The 25,299-nt window shown below is 55.6% G+C and overlaps 1 protein-coding gene across 1 annotated transcript in view; it reads left to right on the forward strand.

Moving 5' to 3' along the window:
* Nucleotides 1-25,299, forward strand: part of TDRD9 (tudor domain containing 9) — a 75,759-nt gene that overhangs the window by 43,277 nt on the left and 7,183 nt on the right. The window contains exons 15-32 of the mRNA XM_036217881.1: nt 247-378; nt 623-788; nt 884-947; nt 1,020-1,083; nt 1,363-1,407; nt 2,032-2,085; nt 4,030-4,146; nt 5,120-5,227; nt 6,828-6,928; nt 9,502-9,675; nt 13,243-13,354; nt 14,031-14,243; nt 14,484-14,573; nt 15,781-16,041; nt 17,029-17,184; nt 17,734-17,804; nt 19,031-19,140; nt 20,111-20,207. Of these exons, the coding sequence (XP_036073774.1) occupies nt 247-378; nt 623-788; nt 884-947; nt 1,020-1,083; nt 1,363-1,407; nt 2,032-2,085; nt 4,030-4,146; nt 5,120-5,227; nt 6,828-6,928; nt 9,502-9,675; nt 13,243-13,354; nt 14,031-14,243; nt 14,484-14,573; nt 15,781-16,041; nt 17,029-17,184; nt 17,734-17,804; nt 19,031-19,140; nt 20,111-20,207 (2,135 nt within the window). The remainder of the gene's footprint in view (nt 1-246; nt 379-622; nt 789-883; nt 948-1,019; nt 1,084-1,362; nt 1,408-2,031; nt 2,086-4,029; nt 4,147-5,119; nt 5,228-6,827; nt 6,929-9,501; nt 9,676-13,242; nt 13,355-14,030; nt 14,244-14,483; nt 14,574-15,780; nt 16,042-17,028; nt 17,185-17,733; nt 17,805-19,030; nt 19,141-20,110; nt 20,208-25,299) is intronic.

The raw sequence follows: 25,299 nt of genomic DNA on the forward strand, positions 1-25,299 counted from the left end.
CGGCTGGGGACAGGGCTGCCCTGGGAGGCGGCGCTGCGCTCGCCTGTCCCAGTGTGGAGCTGCCGCCTTCGCGTGTGTCTCCCTCGCCCCCCCCCCCCGCCTTCTGTCCCGCCCGCTCCCCTGCCCTTTCTCTTCCTTCTCCTGTCCCTCTTTCTCTTTCTTCGCTTCTCTGTCTAAAACGCTAGTCACGTGATCGTTGACCGATTTACTGATTCGTTGTTTCTCAGTAAGCTTTGTTCTTTCCAGCGCTGTCCTCTGGGAAGCACCGTCCTGAAGGTGAAGCTACTCGACATGGGCGAACCGAGGGCCTTGCTGGCGACCGCGCTGTCCCCGCCCAGCCTGAGCGACATTGAGCGGACAGTCCTCCTGCTCAAGGAGGTGGGTCCGCTGGCCTGCGCGTGTGCCGCCAGGGCTGAGGCTCGTTAGATACACTTTGCAGGTTTCGCGATGTGCGTTTCTCTAAGGCATTTTGTCGTAAATAATTGACATAGGCTTGAGAAAGCACGTGTAACGCGGTTACTGAGTCCAGGTTGCACACGTGTCGCCGTGAGCCCCGTGAGTGGCCGTGCGGAACGTCTGCGCTCCCCTGTGCACGTGCTCCGCTCCCCCCTTCCTGACGCAGGTCGGCGCGCTGGCGGTCAGCGGGCAGAGGGAGGACGAGAACCCCCACGATGGCGAACTGACCTTCCTCGGCAGGGTGCTCGCCCAGCTCCCCGTGAGCCAGCAGCTCGGCAAACTCATCGTGCTGGGGCACGTGTTCGGGTGCCTGGACGAGTGTCTCATCATAGGTGAGCCGCGGGGGCGCGTGAGGGCGCGGCACGGTGCGGGCCGCTCTCGCCGTCTCCCGTCCTCCGTCTCACCGCGCTTGTTTTTCCTGTCGTAGCGGCAGCTCTGTCTTTGAAGAACTTTTTCGCGATGCCTTTTAGGCAGCATCTTGATGGCTACAGGTATTTCACATTCATATTTTAAAAAGCCACTTTGTTTCACTGGAGTCGAGTGACACTGTTACCCGTTTCTAGGAACAAAGTGAATTTCTCCAGCAACAGTAAGAGTGACTGCATCGCGCTCCTCGAGGCGTTTAAAGTAAGTTTCCTCTGTCGTGCTGGGGACGCAGCGCCCTGGCCACCAGCACGCGCGCGGGCCACACACCTCCCTCTGCTGAAAGCGCCGTGAGGCCCTTGATGTTCCACAGCAACAATGAGCTGTGCTGGGAACAGTAGTTGGGGATGGGAGCCCGATTTTATGGAGCTGATTGAAAAATTAAATTTGTGAGTTTCCTATGGTGAAGCTGTTGAAACCGGACTTAAAAAAGAACTCAGTAACCACTAACGTGTTTTGAAACTCTGGTCCTTCCTTTCTCAGACGTGGCAGAGCTGCAGACAGAGAGGAGAGCTGCGCCATCCGAAGGTGCGTGTCTGTGCGAGGGGCCAGAGGAGACCCCAGCAGGGCCGGGCCTGAGGCAGGTCGCTGTGGCCAGTCCTCGGTGGCGGCTGGCCGGATGGAGCAGGGACCCGCCCCAGCCTTCTGCGGAGAGGCTGGCATGTCTGTCCTGTGCCAAGCCACTCCCACCGAGCAGCAGCGACCCTCTGTGGGGTCAGCGACCCTCAGTGGGGTCGGGAGCCTCTGGCTGCGAGTGCCGGTGCCTGTGGCGCCCCGGCTGTGCTGGTTCCAGGCCGGGGACCCTGAGGCCCGCTGCTGGTCGCAGCAGCTCTTAGACAGCAGGCCGGAAAGAACTCGCCCTGTTCGCGTCACTCCTTTTTTTCATCCGGTTTTCTGTTCTAAACTAATTAGGTTCAAAAGACCCTTGATACATGTGTCTGTGTGTTTAACTTTACCGCGCTTGGATGTACCCTGCAATAACTACGAGTTAGCCTGTTAGAGCTCTCTTTTAAAGAGTCAGCCGTACTGTTTTTCTTGTTGATGTCTATTCTTGTTGGTATATATTCTTAGATGAGATGTAGATATCATGGTGGCTAAGTTATTTCTGATTTGTTAATTAATTTTGACTATCGTCTTTTTATGTGTTTAAAGGATGAACTTGACTGGGGACGGTTAAATTACATTCAGATTAAGAGAATTAGAGAGGTAAGCTGGCAATAGTGAGTATTTCGTGAAGTACGTCCTCCGTTTCCAACTTTAGTGAAATTCACATGTTATATATTTACGTGTTAATTTATAGATATATTTATGTGAAATACAACATATATTTTACATAATCCACGTACTTATAAGTAATTATATGTCAGATATTTAAAAGTGATAATATCGTCTTTCTCATTCTGAATGTTGTGAGCTCGTGTCCTGTCATTATTTCTCGATTAGATTTGTGTGTTCGGGTGTGGGGTGGTGCCCGAAAACGCCCCCCGGTGCAGTGATTCACTGAGAGACTCACAGAACTCAGAAAAGCCGTGATACGGTTGTGGTTTATTACGGCTGAAGGATGCAGGGTAAAACCAGCGAGAGCGGGGCCACAGTTGTCCTCTCCCGTGGAGTCTTGTGGGCACGACGGATTTTCACAGCAATGGTGTGTGGTGACAGGGAAGGACTGCCGACTGGGGTGGCCCGGCCGGCCCGGAGTCCAGGCTGTGGGTGAGGGTTGATTGGGCCTGGCGTCTTGCCCAGCTGACCTTAGTTTCTTAATTTTTGGCCTTTTGAGAGGTCACACTGATCCTGCATGGCCCAAGGCCTCCGCCACACGTGAATCACGTTGCTCCCAGAAACTGTTGTACCCAGGGTCTCCGGTAAACAAAGACACTCATGGGGCAGAACATTCCAAGGGCTTCGAGTCCATCCCAGGAGCCAGGGTTTCTCTGGAGGATGCAGAGTGGACACCAGAGTTACCCTTTACCGCACGAGTCTCCAGGTGCTTAGCCTGTCTTACTGCATTTGCAGAGAACCCACTCTTAGTTTGATTTTATAATGTAGGTTTTCTTGGGGAAGGGGAGAGGTGAAACTTTGCTTTGCCTGTTAATTTAGTCTTCCACATCTTTTGGTTGACTGTTTTAGTCTTGCTGAGACGAGTATTTAGTTTGTTAATACGTTCGGTATTTTTAAGTAAATGCTTTTAAAGCCACGAATTTTCTTGTGAGCACTGTTCGGGCCATGTTCTGTCGATTTCACTGTTCAGCATCTCCATCTGTGACTTTCAGTGTTGGTTTCTCGCTTGACTTGAGAGTTTTTTTAGAAGAGTATTTGAGTTTCCAGGGAGGAAGAAATATTTTAAGATATTTTTGGTTAATTTCTGATTTTACTGCATTTGGTCAGAAAAAGCGACTTGCATAATTTTACATTGATTTTCCATTAGCAGGGTCAGTGCGACTACAGCCCTGGGGCTTCGGCCACGTGGAAGTACCCGTGCCGCCGTGGGTGGCGCGACCCTTCCCGTCCCAGCTTGCTTCTCCCTCCTCACAGTTCTTACGACTTGCCATTTCTTTTTAGTCATTTTTTCCAGTTATGTTGACACTTGTGTCTTGTGTGGTTTTTACTTTTTGTACTTTGTTGAGATGACCGTGGTAACTTGATTTACGATCCGTTCAGGGGCATTTGGAGTTGTGCCTTCTCACGTGTGTATTCTCAGCCTCCTCATCAGACACCTGGACTTTGATATTTCGTGCGAAACAGGTTGACTGCAACCAGGCGGTGTTTGTTGTTGTTCAGAGTGACTCTTTAGCCGTCAGTCGCTCACTTGTTTTTAATCACAGCAGCAGCACACTGCGTGACAGAGGTTTGGGGAGTGTTGTGGGGACTGGACGCAGAGGGGGCGCCCCGGGCGCTGCGCTTCCAAGGCACCCCCCACCCCCCCACCCCCCATGATCGTGGCTTTCCCGCTTTCCCGTGTGCTCAGGATCGGCGTCCGGTGTGTTCCGTTGGCGCTGCATTGAGCGCCCTTTCCTTGCTCTGGGGATGGATGGTTACTGACTGCTCCGCTCTGTCCCACAGCTCGGTTAGCGCTCGCCCCATTTCCTAGTGTCCTCGCTGCCCCGGCAGCGTGAGCGCTTCAAACCTCACAGCGCAGCATCTTTTTCTCAGGTGGCTGAATTATATGAAGAGCTGAAGGGCAGAATCTCTCAGTTCAACATGTACGTGGACTCGCGGCGGCCCGCCGTGGACCAGGAGCACGCGTACAAGCAGCGCTTCATCCTGCAGGTGTGCGGCGCGGGGCGTCTGTTTCCGGTTCCCTGGCTGGGGAGCCGCCGACTCCTCTCCGAAGCAGGCCGGGCCTCGGGGACGGTGGCAGGCCCGCCATGCCCGCGCCGTGCCCGGGGACAGGGAGAGCTGCTGTCCTGCACAGCCTCGGGTTTCCTGTCCTGATGGGTGGGTGATCCAGACCTGTCACCGGTGTCCGGAGGGGGTGTGTGTCGCACGGCCGCCTCGACCGCCCTCCGATGGATCATTCGTTTCCGCGTTCAGGGGAGGAAAACGCCCTCAGCGCTGCTTGGGGTCCTCAGCTGTCCCCTCACGCTGCAAACGCCATAGCTCTAGAGGCTGTGGTCAGCCGAGCTTGTCGGGCGGGACCTCGGGGGCCGTGTCGAGGGACGCGAGCTCTAGAAAGGTGGCTGAGGCCCTCAGGTAGGGGCTCCAGTGGGGGTGCTGAGAGATGCTGGAAGAAGGGGTGTACCTCTGGCCGGCCGGTGGCCGTAGGGCTGGGGAGCGCCTCCCACGGGCATGTTTCGGGTGTTCTCACGGGAGAAGGGACTCCGCAGCGTGCGTTTCAGCGTGGGCGTGGCATGCAGGCCCGCTGCTCCGGATGTGAGGACACCAGCTGGAATCTCGCCTCAGTCGGGGAAGCGCCCGACCTGCAGGATACGCACGTCCGGGGGAAGGCGGCGACTCGGCCAGCCGCGGGGCTACCTGCGCACACGCGCTCGTGCACTGGCTCGGCCCGCCGCTCCTCCCCAGACCTCGTGCGAGGAGTCCCCAGGCTCCTTCACGGTGTTTCTGCTATGGAGAAATTGCCAAGAGTGTGACTTTCTGCTTGATGAGTTAAAAGGTCTTTTTTTGTGTGGTATAAACTCATCTTTTACATTAAGTTATATTCTTCTGGGAATAGGTTAATATATTAGTGAGATAAACTGATAAAATGATGCTGTTATTTTATGAACACAAATTCCTTTTCCAGGTTGTGTTGGCAGGTGCTTTTTATCCAAATTACTTTACTTTTGGACAGCCTGACGAGGAGATGGCGGTCAGGGAGCTGGCTGGCAAAGACCCCAAGACAACTGTCGTGGTAGGTGGAGCGGAGAGGCCACCTCCCCTAGGGACAGCTTGGGCCACTGGTGTTCAGATGGGCCTCCCTTCACCGTGGCCGACACAGAGTATTTTACTTCTCCACTCGTGTCCGTTCCCGTAAGTAGCGGGCGGGTTTTCCCCCGGCCGTGAATATTGCAGCCTGTTTGACCTCGTGTGTCAGGTTGCCCCCCGGTCTTGCTGCTTTGTTTGCGGGACTGGCCTCGAAGCCTTGACAGACAGGCTGTGTGTCCTCGGCTAGTGCTGGTCGATCACGTGCCATTCTGAAGTGCTTAAGGCTCTTCTCCGTGAGCTCTAAGCACGTTTCGTTAATGAACTCCACACACACCACTGAGCACGGCCATCTGCACCGTGGTCCCCAGATGCAGGAGGATCACTGTGTTTTCTAAGTTCATCTTTGAGGGCCGCCCCCTCACAGGATGCAAACAAGAAGGCACAGCCTGGGAGTGGCATTCAGGTGGCACGTGTTCTGGGTGAGTCCAGGGGTCAGCCAGGCACTGGCCCTGGTCCACACTTGGGGCCCGCATGGTCCAAGCTGCCACAGGATGGCCTCAGGGCCCATGGCCAGAGTAGAGGCTTCGCCCCCAGCTGCCGGGCCTGCAGAGCTTGGGGAAGTTCCCGGCGGCTGCGAGTGCACTCAGGGCCAGCTGCTGCTCCTCTCAAGGGGGGCGTCACCACTGGTACAAGGGGTTGGGACTGACAAGGGGAGGGTGACGATCACTAGGGCTGCACACAGGTCTTTGGGGTGCGCTGGCAGGAGCGGCTGGGCACAGGCTCCATCGGAAGGCGCAGCCCTTCCCGAGTCATCACTGCACCTGGGCACTGCCCGTGCTGGCCACCTGGACCCCGAGGCAGCCTGGTCATGTGCACTCCGGGCCCCGAATCACCTCTCCGCTGTGTGCCTGGTAAAACCTGAGTGACAGCCACATGTGCTCAGCGCTTGTCCGCCGGGCCTTGGTGGGTCCTCCGTGTCCATTTCCTGACCACATGCGGACCCTCTGAGCGGGCGATTTCTCGTCCTCGCACCTTGTCCCACGCTGTTGCGTCCCAGCACTATCCACTGGCCTGCCTCGGGACGCCTGGCTGCGAGGGGCTTCGCTCGGACCCGAGTCTGCAGCCCGTCAGCTCGTGCGTTTCTACCCGCCCACGGCTTCTCATGGAGCTGTAGTGGGACCTGTGGTGACAGGACCTGGTTCCCGGGCCAGGGGACGCCTGGCTTCATGCCAGAGCGAGGTGCGGGGGTCACTGTCAGAGGGAGGCCGGGCTCGGTGTGCAGAGTGGGGCGGGGCGTCGGGAGCGTTCGCACCTCTGGCTGCAGGGACTGGGTCTTTATTTTTCTTTCTTAGACGTTTGGACCATTTAAGAGGGGAGAATTAGCCTTGATTTAATATATTTATTATTAAAACTTAGTTACAACTTAAAAGTCATTAGTCTTTAAATACAGCTGTTGCTAGAGTCCGCGTCTGTGGTTGAGACGGTAGAGTGTGTTTTCGCGAACTGAAAACGTGCGCGGCTTTAAGCGTGTGAATGTGACCGCCGCCGTTCTCTTAGCTCTAACGAGCGTGCGCCGTGTCTTCCAGCTGAAGCACATCCCTCCTTATGGCTTCCTCTACTACAAGCAGCTCCAGTCTCTCTTCCGGCAGTGCGGCCAAGTCAAGTCCATTGTGTTCGACGGTGCAAAGTAAGTTCTGCGTTCTGTCGTTAACTGCGGTCACGAAAAAGCCGTGGGTTCCTGGGTCCCAGGAGCCGGCTCTGGGACCCCGTTGTCGTGGGGTGGCCCCCGGGGCTGCTGCACACAGCTCCGAACGCAACCTCGCTCTGTTGGCGGTAGCGGTTGACCTCTTTCGCCTGGCGACTCTTGAGGAGCTGGGCCGGGTGGTCAGTGCTCTGGTGCCAGGAGGACTCCGCGACGCGTGGTCCCAGGGTTGACGCTTCACTTGACGTCCCCGTCCCTGGCCTGCACGCGAGTCTCCAGTGACACGCCTTTGCAGGCCACGAAGATGTTCCGGATAGAGTTCGTCTGCTTGTCACTGCTTAGCACGCAGGTTCTAGGTGGTGTGTGAGGCGAACACTGTGAAAACCCGGTCCCGTTCGGCCACAGTCTAACGGCATGTTTTGGAGTGGCAGTCTGAGTTGTTTCCAAGAGAGAATTTTTATACACAGAAAAGACTATTTATAGTTTTTAGGTTGATTTTTATTTTTTAAAATTAGAAGTTGTTTCTAATACTCTATAATTTAATTTGTAAATCTTTGTAAATCTGATAAACACTTTTTCCTGATGAATGTCTAATAAGTTGAATGTATTAAACCTACTTTCAGTTTGGATTAATTCTGTAAAACATTTTAAGTTCCATTCTTACGATTAATGTATTGATTTTCTTTGTAATCACGTAATGTCTCACATGGCAAGTTCATAACCCTACCAGGCAAATCTTCCAAGTCCTTTTAACAACTGTTACTTATTTAACTAAACTTACAGTGTGGTAAGTTTTCTTTAAGTTACAAACAAATTTAAATTCTTGATCACATTTAAAACCGAATCTGCACAGCTGAGCTGTCTTCTCTGAATGCCAAGAGCCCACTTGCCTTGGACAAGGTTCTGGCGACGCCTGGGTGTCTTTTGGCCGCGATGAGAGGTCAGCAGTCTGGGCTCACGAAAGTCGCAGCACTAATCTGTACGACTGGATGGGATCCTGCGTTCGTTTCATATTCCTCCTGTCTGGGACCTTTTCACAGCTGTTTTAGTTATATTTTACTCGATTCCTCATATGTCTGACTTTCTAGTCATGTCAGTCACTCAGGGAGGTGGTCCTTTTGGTTTACCAGTGGTAGTTCTTGTGCAGCCAACATTTGAAGGCAAAGAATGACATCAAATCGAACTTAAAGGAGTAAAGCCCACAACCCTTCTGGGGCGCAGAGCCCGTATGAGCCTGCAGGGTGCTCCCGCCCAGGTGGTCCGTAGGCTCAGTTTCCTGCCCAGAAGCTTTCAGCTTAGTGTGTGTGTGGGGGGGGGGCGGGTAAAATTGATTGCACGGACACTGTCTCCTGTCACAGAATGTCATGGGAGAGGCCCAGGTGGTCAGAAAGAGACGTTCTGCCTGAGGCTCAAAGTAGGCGCAGGGACATTCCCTGGGACTTGCTCAAGAGGTGTTCGAGGGGGGACTGGGAGCCTAGGAGGCCAGGTGGGGGCCAGGTGGGGGCGTGGTGTTGTCGCTCCAGCAGGAGCCCACTTGTGGCTTTGGGAAGTGTAGGGAGTCAGGCTACGCTTTGGACGATGACCTGTGGCCGACCGACAGGTGTGGCCGTGAGCAGATGGCGTCTGGAGCCCCAAGGGCTGTGGTCTGCACGGTGTCTTGTGGGCCTGAGTTGGGGAGACAGCCAGACCCGAGCTAATGTGGGGCGAGCAGCCATGACGTCCACCCTGATGTTGTGAAGAGGGGCGGGGCGGGAAGAGCTGGTCTGGCCGTTGATGGCTGTGGAGGACCCGGAAGGCTGGGGGAGGAAGGGGGCCCTCCCGCCTGGGCCGTGAGGGGTGACCAGGAGCGGAGGCGAAGCTAGGGAACGGAGTGGGCGGGAGTGTCGCAGCCAAAAATGGCCCCAGGAGATTGGAACCTGGGAAATGTCCAAAGTTTAAAAGTAATTATGCTTGAGGAGAGGCTCAGGAGCCCCTAGAGAGGGTGGTGGAGAGGGATGTGGGAGGTTCGGGCAGAGGACAGGAGGCAAAAGTGGAGATTCAGTCCCAGGCGTCAGTCGAGGAGGGCGACTGGCCAGGAGTGTCCGGGAGGCACCCTTCCTGCAGCTCGATCCCCTCCTCCAGGGGGGGGGGCGGAAGTGGGGTTGGTGGTCACCAGCAGTGCTGTGTTTTTGGAGGGAGGGCACAGCGATCACCAAACTGCTCATGTGGTTTTAGCTGTGGTGTAGTTTACAATAAACAGAAAAAACCCCAAACCTGCCATTCTTTTGTAATTATAAGAATTAAGGTTTCTTAACTGAAAATTCCGTTCGAACTCAGCGTTTATTCTGCATTATACTGCATAATACATAAGACGATGCTTGGTTTTAGTTAATGATATGTCATAATTTTTATTTAAGTGAATAATTTTCCCTTAAATACTTCTTGGTTAATTATGGAATGAAGAGCCACTTCTGTTTTCAGGAGAAGTGTAAATGAATATTCCCAATATGGAGAGAAATAGGCATGAGTTCTCATTTTCAGGTCCCTGACACAGTTTTTTGTTTGCATTTGCGGAGCAGAGCCTTTGTGGAGTTTTCACGAAACCCGACAGAGAGATTTAAAACTCTTCCTGCCGTGTATATGGCGATTAAGATGTCTCAGCTCAAAGTTTCGCTTGAACTCAGCGTTCACTCTGCAGAGGAGATCGAAGGGAAGGTGCAAGGAGGGACTGTCTCGAAGCTCAGGAATACCAGGTACTGTCCCCAGGTACTGTCCCCAGGTACTGTCCCCAGAGCGTGGGCTCTTCTCCACACGTCATCCAGGTTCTCGGCGTCTCGAGCAGAGAACTGAGCGAGACACCGGAATACAGCAGGAAAGGAAAGCTTTCTGAGAAGGGAAGGGCCACTTCCAGACGTGGGAGCGGGCCTGAGCCAGAGACCAGGCTCAGAGGGCCTGGTAACAAAGCCTATCTGCTGTGGGTGGTTACTTTTCTGAGAGGGGTGGGCTTCCTTGATTGACAGCTAAGATTGACAGGACTCTGTGATCCATCATTTGCTTTCCACATGTGTTTGTTCCCAGAATTCAGCCTGTTATAATGACATTAATGAACTTCCAGGCATATACATCATATTATAATGATGGAATAATGAGGCTCAGGTAAACTGAAGATCGTTGGGTCTTCACTGCACAGGTGAAACTAGTACCCAATTTCCTGCTCACTTGTTTCTTTCTATGAGTTACTTTTAGCCTAAAAATGCTCTCTGGCTTGCTTAATTGTGGGCTGACTAGGGCGGACCGCTTCTAGGACAGGATGAAACCCCCTAACTAACTTCCCTGTCTACCCCTTTTCTAAGAACCATGAACCCCCTTATTAGTATGGATGTTGAGGGACGGGAGGTCTCTTCTTCTGTATCTGCTTCCTGCTGAGAAGGGTCGTTGTCCCTGCCTACTGGGGTCTCATGGAGCTCTTTCTCTTTCTGTCTTAGTCACAGCGGGGTCTTGGGTTTCCTGCTGAAGTGCCGCCTCAGTCCCGAGACAAGGAAAAGATACAAACTGGTTATGTAAATCACATATCTATTAATTTCTATTATTGATTTGCCTATTTAGCGAGTAAAGGGAAACAGGCTTGGTTAACGTATTTTTTAAAGAGTGAAAAAGACCTTCCGCCTAGAATCCCCTCCCCTCCTGGTCTCTAAGGGCCCTGTCTGGCCAAACACCATTTCTGCTAACGATGGGCTGATGACCCTTATCAGTAGCCAGAGGATCTGAGTCACCAGTTTTGGGGCAGTTGTCGGGATTGGAGGGAGAGGGCCTTTTTCCCAAAGAAAAGAGGAAAGAAAAGTTAACTAGGTTTACTAAAAAGATTAAGAACTTTGCAAGAGCTGTCCCCCTTCATTTCCTGCTAAAAGATTAAGAATTTTACAAGTGGCACCTTCGTTTATCGGTACTTCAGAGGGAGGTGGCGGGACCGTGCACCTGCCTCCCTGCGTTCAGGTGGTTCTCACAGCCGCCCACCGTGCTCAGGCTCCTGCGGGCAGCGCTGGCTGTGTAGCTGGGAGAACCGCCTTCAAGCCTAGGCCCCTCACCTCCTCGCTGTGCGCTCAGCCTCTCTGAACCTCAGCGCTTCTCATCTGTTTATTTTCCAGTATTGTTGAAGATACATTACTGTATATTCAAGGCACAGAGCATGGTGGTTTGATTTATAGGCGTTGAGAAATGATGGCCGCAGGGGGTTCAGCTGACCTCTGCCTCTCATACAGACGCAATAAAGAGAGAAAGAAAAAAAAGAAAACTTTTTCTCCTTGTGATGAGAACCCTTAGGGTCTGCTCCCTCGCCAGCTTCCTGTCATCTCCTGCCTGGCAGTGGGAGCTGCGGCTCCGCCCGAGGGCCGGCCCCTCTTCTGCCTGGAAGATGGAGTCTCCAACCGCCTTCCCCTTCCCCCGGCCCCTGCCCCCTCCTCTGGTAACCACAGGTCTGGTCTCTTTGTCTATGAGTTTGGCTTTTCCTTTTCGTTTTGTCTTAGATTTCACATACGATTGAAGTCATGGTGTTTTTGCTGGGCGGCTTATTTCACATAGCATCGGGCCCTCACGCTCCATCCATGTTGCTGCAGACGCCAGGATTCCCTCATTTTTATGGCCGAGTAGCATCCCGTTGTATACACCCACCCGTCGTCTTTGTCCACTCACCCGCCGATGGGCACTGAGGACCGAGGTGGTTCCAGCGTCTTGGCTCCTGTAAATAATGCCACCGTGAGCATAGGGGTGCAGACGCTGTTTCAACTTAGTGGGGTTTTTTTCCCTTTGAATAAACACCCAGAAGTAGAATAGCTGGGTCACAAGGTGGTTCTAATTTTGAATTTTCTGAGGAACCCCCAGACTGCTTTCCACGGCCTCGTCTCACCTCGCCTCGCCTCGCCTGCCTGTTGTCTTGACAACGGCCATTCCGGCCATTCCGTTCCAGCAGTGGTGAGGTGCTCACTCATCGCGGTTTTGCTTGGCATCTCCCTGACGACTGGGACATCTCCTGTGTCTGTCGGCCTTTGGGGAAATGTCTGCCCAGGCGCTCGCTGACTGTACTCGGGCTGTTCGCTCTTCTGCTTGTTGATGGATCTGCGGGATGGACGGACGTCCACTGCACAGGGCTGTTGAGAGGGTCCCGGGGAGTTGCTTACGCGATTTCCAGTTTAAGTAGCAGGGGTCGAACCTCCTCGTCCCCTTTCTTCCTCCTTCTGGCTGTTCATCTTCTCTCCTTAAGCACAGTGGGCTCTTCTGTCCTCCACAGACGGCGGGCTAAGGTGGAGATGAGTTGGGAGCGCCTGGGCGCTCGCCAGCACAGTGCCCTCCCTGCCCCCGGGCTGGCGGGCATGGCCAGTGGCCGTGCAGGTCAGGTCGGCCCAGAGCACAGGCACTCACCACTTGGCAGCTGCCTTCGAACTTATGGGTTTTCTCATCTTGGGCCAAGTTAAGTCTCCCTTTACTGTTTGCCACAGATCACGATTCATGTTTTCGCAGTGCTGTACGTAGGAATTCTCCTTTACCGTTTCTCATTTGTTATCTGTTTAATGCCATGAGGGACTTGACAGGAATGTGAGGACTTGGCGAGGGCAGGGAAGGTGTCCCATCGAGTTGCATCTCGCGTGCGCAGTTTTGATCCCGAGTTTGGGAGTGTGGTGGGTGTGGCCTGGGACAGTGGACACCTGTCCTGCTGGGTCCTTTCGCCTGAGTCATTCTTAATAAATGGGCCGGAAAACTTGGAGGAGAGGCAGGCCAGACCTCTCTTGTAAGTCTTCCTCTTCATTTTAGAACAAAAATATTTGGGGGTAAAATTTTATTTTTTTATAAAACTTATGTTTCTTATCCTGGAATTGTAGCATTTACCGTCTTATTGCTTTAAGGGATGAATGCTGTGTTTTGGGTTTATTGGAAAATTCGTACGTTTTCCAGCAGCGTGAGCCAGGTTCGGATTTCTGTAGTGTTCTCAAGGCAAGTCGCTCACCTCTGAAACCACAGCTCAGCGAAAACTGCAGGCCCTCCATGCAGCTTTTCTGTTCCTGAAGGGCGAGGGTCTAAAGCGGCCTTGACCTTGCAGGTGTATTCCGGAGGGCGCTGCGTCGCTGCTGACGTGCCCGCCCCTCCAGGCGGCTCAGGAAGCCACCAGGCACTCAAGTTTGAGACGAGATCGAACTCGTCGTCTTGGGCTTAGGTGTTTCAGTGAAGTGTTCTGCCCTTGCAGACATGGCGGGGCGGGGTAGTTCAGCCGGTAACTCACTCACATAAACGTTTTCTGTGCGACGCTCGACTTTCGCTGCTATTTCTAGGGTGAATGTGGACTTCCAGAAGCAGACAGTGGACCCCGTGCAGGTATCCCTGAGCACGCTCCACAGGTCCCGGGCGGTCACGGAGCTCCTCTTGACGGTCGATGTTACAGAGGTAAGAGTCCTCCCCCATCCCCCGACCTGGAAGTGTCGCGTGTGCGTGACGTCAAGCGCGTGTGTGCCCACAGTCCGCACACTCAGCGATATGCCGAGTGGTGAGCTTGAATTACTGTGCTCGTTAAAGAGGATGTGGCTGGAACCCAAAATTCCAGCCGCGATGCACGGGCACTTCCTGGCAAACCCGCTTCCGCCAGGAGACGTCCCGTGGGAGCCCGGGAACTGCTGGGGCCTCGGCGGCTGTGGGACCTACGGTCTCGTGGCCCCGGCGCGGTGGGCGAGGCTGCTCAGCTGGCCGGCCTCTTGGTGGCACGCCCACCCTCCACTTACCACTGCGCCTCTCGCCCAGCCCCGGCCGTGGGAGGGCGCCCACGGGCTCCTCGGTGGGGCGGAGGGAAGGTAAAGCAGTCTGGTCTGCGGGCCCCCAGAAGTGGCTTGCCCTGGAGCGTGCCAGCGCCCTGTGCCTCCCGAGAGGGGGTCCACAGCGTGCTCACCTCAGTCGGCCGCAGAGCCCCTTCTCTCCCATTCGCTGTCAAGGCCTGTGGATACCTCGGTACCCAGGACCCAGTTCGTGGCCGGTGGCCGGGAGAGCGTGTTGGCCCTGTGCTCTGAGCTCACATTCCCTGCGGACGTCCTTCCTGGGTGTCACTCCGCCTCTCTCCGTTCTGTTTCAGGTGATCGAAGTGGGGCACTTCTGGGGATACAGGATTGACGAAAAAAACTCAGAGATCCTGAAAAGGCTGACTGCTGAGATAAACCGCCTGAAATTGGTGCCCTTGCCTGTTCACCCGCATCCAGACTTGGTCTGTCTGGCTCCTTTCGTGGATTTTGATAAACAGAGCTACTTCAGAGCTCAAATCCTTTATGTTTCCGGGAATTCTGCTGAGGTACATTCTTCTGTAACATCATTCAAAGGGAAATGAGCAAACGTAGCACCAGTTTATAGAAAATCTGTAAGTTAGCGGAAATCAAGTATAAAGGTTAGAAAAATGCTCTGGTGGAACAGTCCTTTCCCACAGCGACGTGGGGTTGACACTCAGGACACAGAGTAGCTGGTGACATCGCTGTGCCAGGCTCGGGCTGGGACACGGCGCTCGGCTCACGCGTGCCCCTCCCTCGTTCTCTAGGTGTTTTTTGTGGACTACGGTAACAGATGTCACGTGGACCTTGACCTTTTGATGGAGATTCCCTGTCAGTTTCTCGAACTTCCGTTTCAGGTACGGCAGACGGGCGCATGAGGCGTGGGTGTCCACTCTGGGGGGGCCCCGGTGGCCAGATGGGGCCCAGAGCGGAAAGGCTTGTTCCATCACACTTGCCACATTTGGTTTCTGCTTTTTTTCCAAAAGTATTTTCCATAGATATTTTTGCCAGTATTGTTTTCGGAGTGAGTTAAAATATATGGAGGATTTCACGCTTGGCAAAAAAAAAGTTTTAATTCAGCATTATTTTCTAAGGTTTTTGGTTATGTTGAAAGCAGACAACATGTAGGTGGGCTGGAGACAGACCCACACATGTGCCTTCTGTCAGTGTGGGGACAGTTGGCTATTCCAGAGTCACCGCCGTTGAAAAAGCAGAAGCAAGTGTCCTTACTTGTGGAATCGTCACTCAGCCCGGAATTGTTTTTCTGTTGTTTTTACAATAAGGACAGCTCTTAATTTAGTTTGATCCTGCGATAGAGCGATCTGATGTTTAACAGATGATCAACAACCTGTAAAAATGGGTTAGAGGGTACCTCTTAAGTCCTTCCAGGGCGACAACCACTGTTTGCTCTAAAATCAAGAAAAGTTTGTTAAATGAATCAAATCTCATTTTCTTATACTGAAAACGTTTCCTTATTTCTACCCAAATACCTAATGCAGGTTTATTTCATTTTCCATCCTACTTAGACGTTGCGCCATTTTTTCAGGCACAGTTGACATTCAGTATTACATTAGTCTCAGGCGCACAGCACAGTGCTTAGACACCCACATCACTCGTGAGGCGGCCCCCGCGAAGCCGCGCGCCCACCCGGCACCACACAGGGCTGCCGCGGTAGCGTCTGTCTGCTTTGTGCCCTGTGCGTCCCTCTCTGTCCCGCGAGTGTTCTGTAACCGGAACCGCCCGTTCGTTCTTCTTCACGCCTTCCCCGTTTCCACCCGGCCCCCGGCCCCCCTCGCGTCCGCAGCCATCGCTTTGTTCTCCGTTCTCCGTTACATATGAGCCAGTTTCTGTTTTTTCGTTTGTTTTTTAGATTCCGTGTATAGGTGAATCATACGGCTTTTGTCTTTGTCTGAGTTACCGCCCTCCGCATCACACCCTCCAGGCCCACTTGTGCCCTCGCAGGCAGAGTTGGCTCTGCAGGCTTTCTGCGCACACTGGCCGGGACCCGCGGGCGGCGCCGCTCGGCGCTGTCCACCTGAGCACTCGCCCGCCCTTCTGTCGTAGGCCCTGGAGTTCAAGATCTGCAAGATGCGCCCGTCGGCCAGGTCCCTGGTGTGCGGCGAGCACTGGAGCGGCGCGGCCAGCCAGCGCTTCGCCGCCCTGGTGAGCGGCTGCGCGCTCCTCGTGAAGGTCTTCTCCGTGGTGCACAGCGTCCTGCACGTGGACGTGTACCGCTGCTCCGGCGTCCAGGACCTCGTCAGCGTGAGGGACGTCCTCATCGACGAGGGCTACGCCGAGCTCGCCGACGAGTGCTACGAGTCCAGGGTGCGCCGCCGCGTCGCGGGCCGAGGGGCGCGTGCCCGCGTCCTTCCCCGGCGTTCGGTGTCCGTCGGTGTCCCCGAGATAAGATCGGCGGTGCCATCTTAACTTTCTTTGGGGTTTCTTGCAGACTGACTGGGGGAGCTGGGTTTGCTGGTTTCCTGTTAGACTTTTTTTTTTCTTCTTAGCGTAGAAATTAAATGTGAAAAATTTTTTTCTTGGGGAGTTTTATAGAAATGGATTCCAAGGTTTACTTCCCCAGTGAAAGTAGTTAATATTTGTTTCAAATACTTCAGACATTTCAAATGTCTTTGAATTATTACTTTCAAAATCAGTTCCAAAGTTATTTTTCTTGGTCTGAGGTTTCAGAAATGCCACTTCAAGGCTGTTGCTGGAGGCCAGCGATGTTCCTTCTGCTGTTTCTGCTGGGGGGGATGGGGTGCGGGATGGGGAGGGTCAGACATTAGCGGAGAGCTGGCCGAATTGTGTATTCCCGGGACTTCTGGTAACATCCCCATACGAAGCTGAAATTTTGTGTACAGAAAGTTCCTTTAAAAAATGTTTTTCTTTTTTTAATCGATTATTTTTATGGTGACATTGGTTAACAAAATCCAATAAGTTTCAGCTGTACGTTTTAGCAGTAAGGCGCACATACGGTTACACTGTGTGTTCACCTCTCATAGTTAGATTTCTTTTTTGTCACCGTGTATTTGACTCTACCCCGTTTACCTCCCCACTAAAAAACATCTTTTACCCTTTTAGTTCTCTCAGTGGTTGAAAGATAGTGAAGGCTAATGAGTTGAGCTTTTAATGAGTCTTGTCTTATTTCTTTTGTTTGAATTTAAAACGTACTTGATAAAATTGTCTCTTGGCACCAAGATAATCTAGTGATCAGCTAATTTCATCCCTCTGAAATACTTTGATTAGTTTAGAATAAAGAGCTTTTGTTACAGTTTTTCCTTTAGCAAAATGAACTTTTCTCATTTTGTTCAGCAAAGCCATGAAGTTCTCAAGGGTGTCTTTTCCAAATCAGTTGAAAATGTGACAGACATGTCTGTGCCGTTGCCCGGGAAAGATGAGGAGAAACACTTGATCCGGATTTTGTTGGATGGCTTCTCTTCCCGGAAGCTCGGGGCCCCCAACTGCAAGGTAACCCGGCGCCCCACTCCGTCCACACGGGGGACCTGGGTGGATGAGAGGAGAACCTGGGCCCAGTGTAGGGAGGAGCTTGGATCTGTCCTTGCTTTAGACCACCCTTCCCGAAGGTGACCTGGGCCTGTTAATCGCAGGCAGGGAGCAGCGTGTGGGCGTTTGGGGAGCAGCTCGTGGTCTGGTTTCCTCCTGCCCGGGGAGGAGGGCACAGCCCTCCCCGTCTGGGGCGCTGCTCCTCTTGCGCCCGTGGCCGTGTGGCCTGGGGCCCGCCCGGGGCACCAGCCCAGCGCTTGTGCTTCCTTCGGGGCCAAGGCTTCGTTAGGTGTTTGTCGTGGGGGACGTTAGTGGAGCCGACGGAGGAGTCAGTCGCATCCCAGGAAAATACCTTCTTTAAGACGTTTTTCCCCCACTGAATCTTGAAGATGTTGTGGTTAAGATATGCTATTATCTTTTTTAAAAAAATAGGAGTCAACTGCTGGATTTTTAAAATGTACATGAAGTGATAATACGCTTCTAGGTGACGTTTTGTACGTTTTGTGTGTCCAGGTCATTCTCCACGGGCCTTTCAACCCTTACGAACTGAAGTGTCATAGTTTGACCAGAATATCCAAGTTCAGGTATGAGTCACTTAAGCTGCACGGGACATTTTTTCCCGCCACTCCTGCGGTTACAGACCCGCCGGAAACGGACCTCCTTGTCCAGAACTGGGGGGCTGCCTCATCTCTTCCAACTGCTCTAGCCTCATAGCTCCAGACCTCAGGCTCTCTTTTTGTCACATGAAAGCCACTCTGTAGGACAGTTTGAGTATCTTTCATCAAACTTTATTTTCTGTTCTAATTGCAAATCTGTGAGTGCCTGCTGTGTTCTGGGAACATCAGAGCTTGAGGGGAACAATAGAAGACAAAACATGGCCAGTGTGCTCCCCAAAATGATGGTTCAATGTGGGATACGCAAGAGAAAAGTGATGATTACAGGGTCCGCTCCCAAGTGCCTCCACGGGGCTACAGAGTGGGACATTAGCGGCGGGAGGGCCTGGCATGACGCCCAGGCCATCCAGGCAGGTCCGAGGCCTGCGGGTGCACAGCAGCTGGGGGGGGGGGGTGTCACTGCTGAGCGAGCGGGGCGGGGCTGGGTGCCAGTGGGCGTGGCGGGACTGCAGGGCCTGCGGCCCTGGGGGGTGGGGGCGTGCTGTGCGCATTTTACAGTGGCTGCTCTGCGGGGCAGAGGTGAACCCTGGTGTCCCAGCTGGCTCTGGGACCAGCAACTCAGTGTCCCCTGGGAGCTGGTTAGAGGTGGCAATGGGAGCCCACGTTTCCTAGAGACTGCGCACATGCAGGGCGTGGAGCCTGAAGGGTGCGCTGCCCTGGGCAGTGGGTGCGTCCCTGGGAAGGAGCTCACGTCAGAGGCGGGGCGCACTGCAGCGCGTGGTGGGGACGCTGTGGGCTGTGCGGCATCTGCGGCCCAGAGTTTGGGGTGTGCAACCAGTGGGGGTGGCCGCGGCAGGCCCTCTGCTGGGGCGGCCGGGTGGTGGCTGGGAGGCCGGCGCGCACGGCAGAGGCAGAGACTTGGGCATCGTCAGCATGCGGGTGGCACTGGAAGCCAGGGGTGGTCGGGGGCACATGGGCGGGGTGGAGGGGAGAAGGGGGTGGCGACCCGGCTCCAGGACTTGGCGTGAAATGTCGGCGGTCCAGCAGGAAAAGAGGCGTGAGGAGCGGGGGCTCCGCGTGCTCCCCGTCGGTCACTGCGTGTGTGAGACCGCGTCTCTGAAACGTGTCAGGCACGCGGTGGGCGTCACCCGCTGCCTGGGAGGTCACCGGAGGCTTTCTCTGACTCCCCCGTGCAGAAGCGTGTGGATCGAGAAGGAGAGCATCAACTCCGTCATCGTCAGCGACAGCCCCGAGGACCTCCACCAGAGGATGCTGGTGGCGGCTTCCCTGTCAGTCAACGCCACGGGTGAGTGGAGGGCTCTGTTCATTCCCGGTGTCACTCCTCTCCCCTCCCCTGACCTCAGCCCCCGGGGACGCGGTGCTCTCGTGAGTGAACTAAGGTAAGTGTCCCTGCCCCATCTTCTGGCCATTTCCCAGGTGATGGGCTGATACGAGTGTAATGAAGGGAGCTTCCTCTCCTCCGCTCCCCTCCCCTCCCCTCCCCTCCCCTCCCCTCTCCTCCCCTCCCCTCTCCTCCCCTCCGCTCCCCTCCCCTCCCCTCCGCTCCCCTGCGCTCCTCTCCGCTCCCCTCCCCTCCCCTCCCCTCCCCTCCCCTGCGCTCCCCTCCCCTCCCCTCCGCTCCCCTCCCCTCCCCTCTGCTCCCCTCCCCTCCCCTCCCCTCCCCTCCCCTGTGCTCCCCTCCCCTGCGCTCCCCTCCCCTCCGCTCCCCTCCCCTCCCCTGCGCTCCCCTCCCCTCCCCTCTCCTCCCCTCCGCTCCCCTCCCCTCCCCTCTGCTCCCCTCCCCTCCCCTCCCCTGCGCTCCCCTCCCCTGCGCTCCCCTCCCCTCCGCTCCCCTCCCCTCCGCTCCCCTCCCCTGCGCTCCCCTCCCCTCCCCTCCCCTCCCCTGCGCTCCCCTCCACTCCCCAGGAGCGCCTGAGTCATGCCCTTGGCCTTTTGCTCACCCCACTGCACTTGGCTGCAAACGGACACATCCTTGTCCATCCTTGGCCAACAGCCCTGTAGTCCAGTGAGGAGGCACAGGAGGGAAGGCGACCAAGCACAGGAGTCCCCAGATGGCGGGGGGGGGGGGGGGTAGTGTCCGATGAGGAGCTTGTCTGTGGGGTGCTGTGGGAACAGGAGTCAGGGAGCTCCTTGCTGTTGGGGCGTCTGTGGGGACAGACTCAGCAGAGGGCTGCCTGGGGGTGAGGGAGGTTTGCCGGGAGGCAGTGCCATCCGCAGGGTGGTGGCCGACGTGGCCTTCCGCGGCCTGCTCACAGGGTCTACCATGCTGCTGCGAGAGACCTCCCTGATGCCACCCGTGCCCGGCCTCCCGGCCCTCCTGAGCATGCTGTTCGCACCGGTCATGGAGCTCAGGTGCGTGCAGCCGTCTGCTCTGTCCGTAGCTTTTGTAAAACGGGAACCGAGCGGCAGAGACGGGCCCTCCCTTCTCCTGGAGAGAAAGCAGGAACAGGAAACCCGGCCACGACACACACTGTGCCACCGGCCCCTCCCTGGGCCTCGCTGTGACGAGAGCAGCTATGCGGCTGCGGAGGCGGCCGCGCCGGGCCTCACTTCAGCAAGAGGCTCGAGGCTGACACAGACACGCGCGGTGTCTCCGTGGAGCTGGAGCCCGGCGTGGGCCCGGCTCAGGGAATGGAGCCGGGGACGGCGCAGCGCGGGACGGGCCGGGCTTTCCCGTCAGCGTCAATGGGCTGCGCGTGCGGGGACCTGGTCGTGCTCTCAGGGTGGTCGCCGTGAGTGAGACGATGGATCGATGGATCGTCTCCCTTTCTGGTGCCAGGATCAAACCACAGTTCTCCCAGGACTCGAGGGAAGGGAACCGTGGCCCCGAGCCGAGGCCCGAAGGCGCGCCCACAGGGGGCCCCAGCACCGGTCTGCTCTGAGCAGCAGCTGCCCTGGCCCCGCAGAGGGGCGGGGGTCGGGGAGAGACCCCGTGGGTCTGCAGGAGCCAGACCCGCGGCAAGTGTGGTGCGGCCTCATGCAAGGGGAGTTCGGGTCTGAGTCCCCTCTCTCTCCTGGCCCGTTCTGGTCAGCGGGTGGGGTCCCTGGGTGGCCTCGGTTGGTTGCGCTTGGTCCAGGTAGCTGAGAGCACCCTGCTGTCGGCTCAGTGCTCTCTGCCAGGGGCCCGTGCAGAATCCACTGTGCAACCTCAAGTATTTAGTGCCTTTTTCACTTTTAAAAGTAATTGTGTATGTTTTATTCCTCACTAGAAATCCATAGTACTTAGAAAATTTTGAGGAAGAATTCACACTATTTTTAAAGTTTTAGTAAATTTCAGAATTCTTATACATGTACATTTTATTTTGTTTTTAGATTTTTGGCATACTGTGTCCTTTTTTACATATTGAGAGTTTTCATAGAATTATGACATCTTTGTAAACATCCGTTTTAAAAATGGCATTGTATACTACTGAGTGGGCATATAAAGGCTTTTCCAGACCCTGCCCTGTTTTATTTGCATATGCATTTGTTTCTAACCTACTCCATCTCCAGAGAACTTACTATGCCTTTAGATGTGGGACTTTGGCTTCTTTCCAATTTGCACCAGTGATATGCTAAGTATCTCCGGGAGTAAAGGCATCTCCTGAGCCCTCCTAGGGGAGGCTGGCACTGGACAGTGCCCTGCGTGTGGGTGTCGGGTGGGACGGCACCAGACCGCGCGGCGGTGGCCGCGACTTCGCGAGCACGCGCTCTTCTAGTTGCTTCCGATGCTCTTCGTGCCTCTTGAGCGAGACCCAGCTCCTGCTCTGACTCTTTCCTTTTAAACAGAAGCTTTCGGAGGAGGCGGGGGATGCAGCGTATGACTAAAGTCTCCAACACGCAGGCGGTTTTGTCGTAGACAGTCAAGAAATACTACAATAATTAGTACTTAAAATACCATCTTTCTAGAAAAAGAGGAAGATCAGCGTGAGGTTATGCTGAGTAGTATAGGGTGTTTTGACATAGCCGATGCTCAGTGCTCATTTTGTTGAGTGCGGTGAGCCGGACTGGGACAGTTTATGTGACAGCGCTGGGGAGACGCGTTGAATTGGTGTCCGGAGGCTCCGCGAGGTGGTCACGAGGAAGGGGAGGCGGGCCTGGAGGGGCCTCCTCTGCGGTCTGCCTCGGCCCGGCCTGTGCGGTTCTCGTTACCCGGCTGAGTCAGGAGCAGCCACTTTGAGCGACTTGCGAAGATGAAGCGCTGTTCGTCTGGGGCGAGCACCTTCCTTCCCTCCCCAGATGCTCAGCCTCCTGGGGCCCGCGGGGGTTCTGCCCCTGGCCAAGGCAGCCCCGCCCATGTGACCCTCCTTTCCGGGGGTCCACCTGCAGGGAGCTCTGCCCTGCCTGGCTGAGCCCCATGGGACACGGGCCGCTGCTGTGGAGAAGCTGGCCCGGGGCCACAGTCAGAAACCACGCCTGCTTCTTCCCGAGGTTTGTCACCGTCCTGTCACCATGGACGGCAGCCTGGCTGAAAGGTCTCTTGCCACCTCCAGCTTACGCTTCCTGCAGTGGGGGAGGAAAGGAAGATGAATTCTGTTTCTGTTAATAAAGGGGGAGGGGCGCCTGCGCCACCCCCACTAGCAACAGAGAACGACCGACCCTACCGAGCAGAGGCTGCTGTCCTCAGTCTCGCCCCTGGGCAGGACCCACCGGGCTGCCGCCCACGAGTCCTCGCTCGGCCTGCGGCGCCCTGTGCTTTTAGCTTCCCCGGTGTGCAGGGCGCCCCCGCAGCTCTGCCCGGCGTGTGTGGCCCCCCACTGTCAGGGCCTGCCCCCTGCGAGTCTTTGCCGCTGTGCCCCGCCTCTCTCGCTGGCCCCTCTGCCTGGCGTCTTCCTGCTGAATGGAGCCGTGTTGGGGCCTCAGCCCGCAGGCCTGCTGGGCGGTTCTCCCCTGGGCGCGAGGGTGCTCGGAGCCGCCCGGCCCCCACCGCAGGCCGTGAGAACGCGAGCGCAGGTGCTGGGCGCGGGGCCAGGACGCTGCCCCTCGCCCCTCCGTGGGCCCTGGAGCTGGACATCGGCTGCTGGGCGTGGGGTTGGGACGCGAAGCCACGTGCGTGAGGCGAGACCTTTCACAACCACAAAACGTGCGGCCAGCTGACGCTTAAAAGTGAAGGGAGAGGAAGGGGACTTCCACCTCCTTCCGTGTGTTTCCGTCCCCGTGGCTGCACCGCGGTTACCCACAGCCCCCCCTTTTATATGCCGTGGATGACAGTCCAGACGGGGCCACGAGGGACCGCGCGTGCGTGCGGAAGCCTGGGGGCTGGTGCTGGCTGGAGGCCTCCCCGCGTGGTCCCCGCGTGGGCCAGCTTGGGCCCCTCACAGCCTGGGGGCCGGGCGCCAGGGTCGGTGTCCGGAGAGAGAGCCGGCTGGCAGCGGTGGCGCCTTTTGTGACCGGCCTCACGGGTCGTGCATCGCGAGACGTGCTGCGGTCGCAGTCCCTCCCAGGCTCGAGGCGCAGCGCGCGCTCGTCGCTGTCAAGTGTCAGCCTTCCAGCGGGCGCGGAGTGTGCTGGGTGGGGCTGCTGCTGTCGCGCCTCCGGAGGCTGCCGCCTCGCCCTCTGCCGAGACACCTCGAGTCGCTCCAGTGTATGCGCTGGCTCTGCAGTTCAAAACAGTCTTGATCTATGCTCCATATTTTTTTTTAAAAAACTTTAGAAAACGGGAAAACAAAGCAGCGTCGGAAGTGTGAAGGGGTGAGGATGTTCAGGAAGGGACCCCAGGCCTGGCGGGAAGGCTGTGGTGGCCGCCCCGGGCCCCCAGGCTCCCCCACTGTGGGGAGGGGCCGTCTTGACCTCAGGGTCGCTGCATTCAGTGAGCCGGTGGGGGACGGCGTGCCGTCCGGCGTGCTGTGTGGCGCGGGGCAGCGGTGCCGGGTGGCAGCGCCTGTCCTGGCGAGCAGAGCGGGGCGCGTGGACGCTGAGCCAGCCTGGGAGGGCTCGCGGGCTCCCGACTGCGGCGCAGGCTGGCACCACACACCACGGGACGCCCGACGGCTTGCTTACGGGGGCGTTCAGCTCGACCAGCGTCTAACTTCTCAGCAAATAGACTTCCTTATTTGGCTCCTACAGAGAGTTCTAGGATATCAGCTTGGAATAGAAATTTTTCTGTCGTTTTTATTTTAAGCTTGATGGTTCAGAGGAGTTAGCTCTTTGAACACAGTGTCATCAGCTGATACCAGCTCCAGGTCCTGTGTGTAAGTCGTTTCAGAGTGAATTGTCTAGGGCAGGGGCCCCCACCCCGGGGCTGCAGACTGGTACTCGGCCGCACAGCAGGAGGTGAGCCGCGGGCAAGTGAAGCTTCATCTGCATTCGCAGCTGCTCCCCAGCGCGGGCATCGCTGCCTCAGCTCATCAGGCATTAGATTCTCATAGGAGCACCGGTCCCTTGGGCCACAGAAGTTGGGGACCACTTCTTTCCAGTGCACCCTTACCGGTCTCTGTGCGACAGGCTTGCGTTTGTTCTTATCAGAGCTTCTGCAGTTTTCAGTGCGAGTGAGAAAGATGCACTAAGCAGGAAGTGAAAGCATTCCCGTGGCCGTTAGGCCTGTTTTCTGGGTTCCCGTGAGCGTTCAGGGCCCTAGAAAAGGAGGGAACCCTGTGTCCCGTGCTTTGGTTGCTTTCGTTGATTTAAGCTTAGAGCAGGTGAGTGAAGAGTCGCTCCCCTCGCGTGGGTCGGTTCTGGGTGGGGCCTCTTAGGACGATGCTTGCTGAGAGTAGTCAGCTTGATCTCCAGCAGTTGTCAGTCAGGTGGCAGTCACATGATGTCTGAGGAACACTGACGAAGTTACCAGGGGTGACTTGATGACCCGTGGATGTTATTTCTGTTTTGGAAAGGCTTTATGTAACTGGAAGTAATGATAAATTATATTCTATTAAAAATGGTATAGAGGACCTTGCTGTTAAACAGTTTCAGTGACTGCTTTGTAAAGGAAATACTTGCCATTTAATTTATAAGCCTGAATTCTGGGTCTCTTTTTTGAGTTCGCACACACTGGGATTCTTTTGCATTTCCATTAAAGTGAAAAAAGTATGTGTATGTGTGTGTGTGCGCGTACGCACTACGTACATTTTCATGGCTAAGAAGAAAACTGTTGTTGCCCAGATTCTTTCATCAAAACTTTATTGATCTAGGTGATGTGAAAAGGTCCGAGTTGATTCAGAATCAAAGAAAATAAGCCGAGTGTTTTTGAAGCTATTTAATATAACGTTTTCACTTATTTTATAAAGTATTTATGGAACCCATCATGGGCTGTAGCACTGGCGTTTAAGTTAACGCCCGAGCACAAGAAAGAGCCTGGCGGGCCGAGGGCCCTGGGACCTGCTGGGGAAGCCAGAGCAGCCAGCCCGGCCAGCAGCGGGAAGGCCGTGGGGGGCCCAGCAGGGGCCCGGCTGCTCCGTGGCAGGAGGCCCTGGAGTTCGGATGCGGGAGGGGCCACTAGGGGCCCGAGGCCCGGCGGTGACGCGTCACT

This window comes from Rousettus aegyptiacus, unplaced genomic scaffold (assembly GCF_014176215.1).
Source record: "Rousettus aegyptiacus isolate mRouAeg1 unplaced genomic scaffold, mRouAeg1.p scaffold_m13_p_3, whole genome shotgun sequence".
Lineage (NCBI taxonomy): Eukaryota > Metazoa > Chordata > Mammalia > Chiroptera > Pteropodidae > Rousettus > Rousettus aegyptiacus.